General features: G+C 44.5%; 1 protein-coding gene across 1 annotated transcript in view; it reads left to right on the top strand.

Annotated features, from left to right (window-relative positions):
- Window positions 1-5,134, top strand: part of LOC102763531 (cadherin-1) — a 79,399-nt gene that overhangs the window by 63,910 nt on the left and 10,355 nt on the right. The window contains exon 3 of the mRNA XM_006769827.2: window positions 596-834. Coding sequence (XP_006769890.2) covers window positions 596-834 — 239 coding nt within the window. The remainder of the gene's footprint in view (window positions 1-595; window positions 835-5,134) is intronic.

Below are 5,134 nucleotides of genomic sequence, written 5' to 3'. Positions count from 1 at the left end.
TCACAGGGGTTGGATAAATTATTAATCAAAGCTATATATATATATATATGTTTAATTTTTTTATTTTAAAAAATTAAGTATAGTATTTAAATTTTATATAGTATGTTTCTGTGCCAGACACGGTTCTGTGTATCTTAAAACAACCTTAGTAGGGAGCTGCTATTATTTCTGTGGTCTGTCCACAGTATCTGACTGTACCATGCTCTCCAGCTTTTGACTTCAATAGATGTTCTGTTTCCATTACTTTAGGGGGCTGTTTCCATTTGTGGAGAGTATCTGAAAAGGAGAAGCCCCTTTTCATTGTTACCGGAAAGCAGAAGTTACTTGCTAGACAGGTTACTTGTTTCACTTTACAAGGAGATGAGAAAAAAAGCAGACCACAGGAAACAGTCGCCCTCTAACTGTGAAGAGCAGGTAGATGCTATCAACTGCTCTGTCTTTGCGGTCCTGTCACCAGACGATGGTTTGTTTTTGCTTGTGCTTAATTTGTGTGTCTTAGGCTTTTGGTAGGCGAGTCCAGTTTGCTTTTTAGAGAAGGAACGCGCGTGTTTTTAAATCTGCCCATTTCCTAATCGCTGTTATTTCCACCCTGCAGTGAGTTTTGAGGGATGCACCGGCCAACCAAGGACCGTCTATGTTTCTGATGACACCAGATTCAGAGTGGGCACGGATGGGGTGCTGATGGTCAAACGGCCTTTACAGCTGCATAATCCAGAGATGAGTTTCCGGGTTCACGCCTGGGACTCCGCCCGCAAGAAGCTCTCCACCAAAGTGACGCTGAAGGCAGCAGTGCACGACCACCGCCAGCACCACCACCACCACCACCACCACCATGTATGTTGCAGTGTTTCTTAAACGTTCGCTATTGTTTTAGTCTGCTTCCTAAGGGGGGGTTCGCTACTTGGCACCATGCAGATTTGGGGCTGGGTAATCTTTTGTTGTGCTGCGTCCCGTGCACTGTGTGCTGTCTATCAGCATCCCATGTCTTCACCCATTAGTTGCTAATTGCACCCCCAAAGCTGTGACAACCAAAGTGTCTCCAGACACTGCCAGTGTCCCCTGGGGAACAAAATAGTCCTCAGTTGAGAACCATCGGTCTAACTGAACTAACTTTTGTTGGGGATTTTTATTTTATTTTATTTTATTTTATTTTTTTGCTTTTGGGTAGAGAGGGATTAGGTGGACCGGTGGCAAGATGCCATTATCTTTATTTCTGCAGGTTGAGTAGAATAGTGTGGATAAGGGCATAGACTCTGTCTGGGATTGAATTTACTACCTGAGTAAACGTGGGAGGGGTGTGTTATTTAATCTGTTAGTGCTTGAATGTCCTTATCTGTAAAATGGAGATGATAATGACTGCTTGGGTTAATACACGTGAAATGCTAGAACCACGCTCGGCATATAATAAGTACTCAGTAATTATGAACTGTCCTTATCACTCCTTTCCTGGAGGAAGAATGAGTAAGAGGTCAATACTCTCATCATTTGCTCTTTGTGTTGCTAGTGGAGAGGGTCTTGGCAAAGAAAGGGAAGAGTCAGTGGGAAGCCTTTGCCTCATTGGATTGTAATCTACACAAGACCCTTCCCCGTTATATGGCAGTGCCTGGCCCTCCGTCTGGCACATAACCAGGAGGCCAGTAACTATTCAGTGGACAAACAGGTGGACCAGCCATGAATGGAAGGACGTATGCCTGTCCAGGTTCTTGGCAAGAATGTTTCTGGGAATTGTTAGCCAAAGCCAAATGCCTTTGCCAGTTTCTAAAGTGTTCCCATGGCGCTTTCTACCAAAACGTCTCTCTGGGGAGCATTCTAGTTGCATTCTGCTACTGCCTTGGAAATGTGGACCAGGTTCTACATGCCAAGGCCTCTCTAGCTGGATCCTGGTCTTCTCTCCAAAGACTCCTAAGATTCAGGGGACTTGACAGTCCTCACAGATTGAAATTTATCATCCCGGTGTGATTGGACTGGCCAGAAAATTGAGGGACTTGGCAGAATTATATTAACATAGGTCCCTGACTCAAGTCCTCAATGGACTCTGTCATTCATGTAAGTTCAGCACGGTGGGTTCTTGCTGGGCAGCTATGCCTGAAAGCCTCTTATGACCAAAGACAGTTTTGAACTTGTTTTTTTCAACCTTTCCTCCCCACCTTTGCCAACTTTGCCTCTGCCTCCATGTCTGCTGATTGTGACTAGGTTCAAATACATATGTTATAGAAAAACACAACTCACAGTGGCCTACTCAAAATACAGTATTTCTCTGTCAGTGAAGGAAATCCAAGGTAAAGGTAAATTGTGGATGGTATGGAGAGCCCACAGCCATCCGGAGCCCAGGTCCCTCCTTTCCTTTCTGTTCTGTCATCCATAGTACATGGCTTCAAGCCTCAAGGACACCTCATGATCCAAGAGGGCTGCTAGAGCTCCAGCAGTCACAGCTTTATTCCAGGTGACAAGAAGAAAGGGAGGAGGTAGCAAGATGCATCGCTTACCTGTCTGGCTGCCTCCTTAAGAAGCCTTTTTGGAGTGGGCCTACGCCGTCAGTTGGACATCCTTAGCACTTCCAGGGAGGCGGGAGAGGCTCCTCTCACCACCACTGTGCTCACCAGCCTTGAGCCCAGCTTCTGGCTGAGCGGTGCACCCCCTGTGGGAGGGCAGTGACCACCAGGGGGCAGCTCCTGTATTAGGTGTCTGCCCCCTGGTGGTCAGTGCACGTCATAGTGACCGGTCATTCGCCGTTCGGTTGACTGGCATATTACTCTTTTATTATATAGGATTAAAACATCACTGTGTACACACTAAATATACATAAATTTGTCAACTATACCTAAATAAAGCTGGTGGGGGGAAATAAGAATAGATCTGACTTTGCAGTTCTTTCTCTTTCTTGGTGGCTTTTCTCAATCTAGTGTCTCTTTTTTCTGAGGGATGAATTCCATGTCCGGTATGCTTAGGCACGGCTCCCTCTCATTTTACACATGAAGACGTTAAAAAAAATGTAATGCCCTTATTTTTTCTTTTTTAATATATTTTATTGATTTTTCACAGAGAGGAAGGGATAGAGATAGAGAGCCAGAAACATCGATGAGAGAGAAACATCGATGAGCCGCCTCCTGCACATCCCCCACTGGGGAAGTGCCCGCAACCAAGGTACATGCCCTTGACCGGAATCGAACCTGGGACCCTTCAGTCCGCAGGCCGACGCTCTATCCACTGAGCCAAACCGGTTTTGGCCAGGCATTAATATTTCATTTCTTCCTCCCAAGAACCTTATGAGGTGTAGGTACCAATATTAACCCATTCTTAGACATTAGGAAACTGGGGGACAGAGACGTTCAATAATCTGCCCAGGAGATGGAAGTGCCATAGTGAGAATTCAAAGCCAGGCAGCTGGCTCCAGAGCCTGCCCTTGACCCAGGCAGGACTGCTTCTCTAGGAGGTGAATGTGAGGGTGAGATGGTGTGTGTGCGAGTGTGTGTGTGTGTGTCTGAGGTGGAGGTACCAATATTAACCCATTCTTAGACATTAGGAAACTGGGGGACAGAGACGTTCAATAATCTGCCCAGGAGATGGAAGTGCCATAGTGGGAATTCAAAGCCAGGCAGCTGGCTCCAGAGCCTGCCCTTGACCCAGGCAGGACTGCTTCTCTAGGAGCTGAATGTGAGGGTGAGATGGTGTGTGTGTGAGTGTGTGTTGTGCGTGTGTGTGTGTGTGTCTATGTGTGTGTGAGAGAAGTATGTAGAATTGGGAAGGATTTTGAGGTGATATTTGGTCACATCTCATGTTCGTCTTGTGCATTTTGAGTCAAATTTAAAAACAACAACACAGAAACTAGGGCTTGAATCACACTGGGCAAACAGTGACCAATGACTTTATAGATGGTGGGGGATGGGATTGTCCTCTGGAACTTTGACCGTGTTACCACTGATCACTTTAAAACACTTAGACAATTTGGAAGATTTTTTTTCCTTCCGTCATCTACTATCTTATTTCCCTGTGTATGCATATGTTATCATTATCACACATGAAAAATGTTCAATACAAGTCTCAAAGGATAGTTTTGGTTTTCATCCCAGTAGCTTCTGTTAGAACAAATGGACACCTTGCAGATATAATGACACCACATGAGTAAGGGATTTTTATTGATCACAAAGTAGTTCTTAGTACCAGTTCCCAAAACTTACTGATTTTGGCTGATAACTCTAGTTGGGGACCTATAAACCTAGGAAAAATATAAAGGAAAAGAAATTAAAACACCAGGATATCCAGTTGTTGAAAAAGCTCTGATACAAAATCATTGGAGTATACTGTTCTATTAAACAGGTGTGAAATGTTATATATATATAACATTATATATTGTCTCACGCTATGTCATTATAAATGTTTATATATATGCTAATTAGGCCAGACGTCCTTCCAAAGGACCTTCCCAACAAAGCTGGGACTACGAGGGAAGCCCGGGTCCTGGGTGCCAGAGGGAAACCGGTGCCAGCAGCCAGGGAAAGGAAGGCCTACTCTTGCACGAATTTTGTGCATGGGGCCTCTAGTACAAAATAATATTGAATGTAAGCTGGAATGGAAAAAATAAAATTTAAAAAATTTGACAGGTGTGACATTGTAGACTTAATGTACTTACAAAATAACATCAAACCCACAAACTTATCATCGTGCATGTATGATGATTAAACTCTGGACACTAAGAAAAATCAAAAGAGAACATGTTACTATGGCAAAGGGGTTCATTGGGTTTTGTTTTGGCTGTTAATTTTGTTATTAACTAAAACCTGCCGAAACCGGTTTGGCTCAGTGGATAGAGCGTCGGCCTGCGGACTGAAGGGTTCCGGGTTCGATTCCGGTCAAGGGCATGTGCCTGGGTTGCGGGCACATCCCCAGTGGGAGATGTGCAGGAGGCAGCTGATCGATGTTTCTCACTCATCGATGTTTCTGACTCTCTATATCTCTCCCTTCCTCTCTGTAAAAAATCAATAAAATATATTTGAAAAAAAAATCAAAATACGATTATTTGGATTAGAGTCATTCATGAGCCTGTGACTACGGTGAGAAAAGCAGCTGGCAGTGCGTAGAGTCCATGCGACCTGAGTCCCTGTACAATGTCTGCCCACAGTCACAGCACCCACCC

Source organism: Myotis davidii, unplaced genomic scaffold (assembly GCF_000327345.1).
Source record: "Myotis davidii unplaced genomic scaffold, ASM32734v1 scaffold243, whole genome shotgun sequence".
In the NCBI taxonomy this organism is placed as follows: Eukaryota; Metazoa; Chordata; class Mammalia; order Chiroptera; family Vespertilionidae; genus Myotis; species Myotis davidii.
The sequence above is the reverse complement of the archived record's forward strand: the minus strand, read 5'-3'. Positions and strand labels throughout refer to the sequence as shown.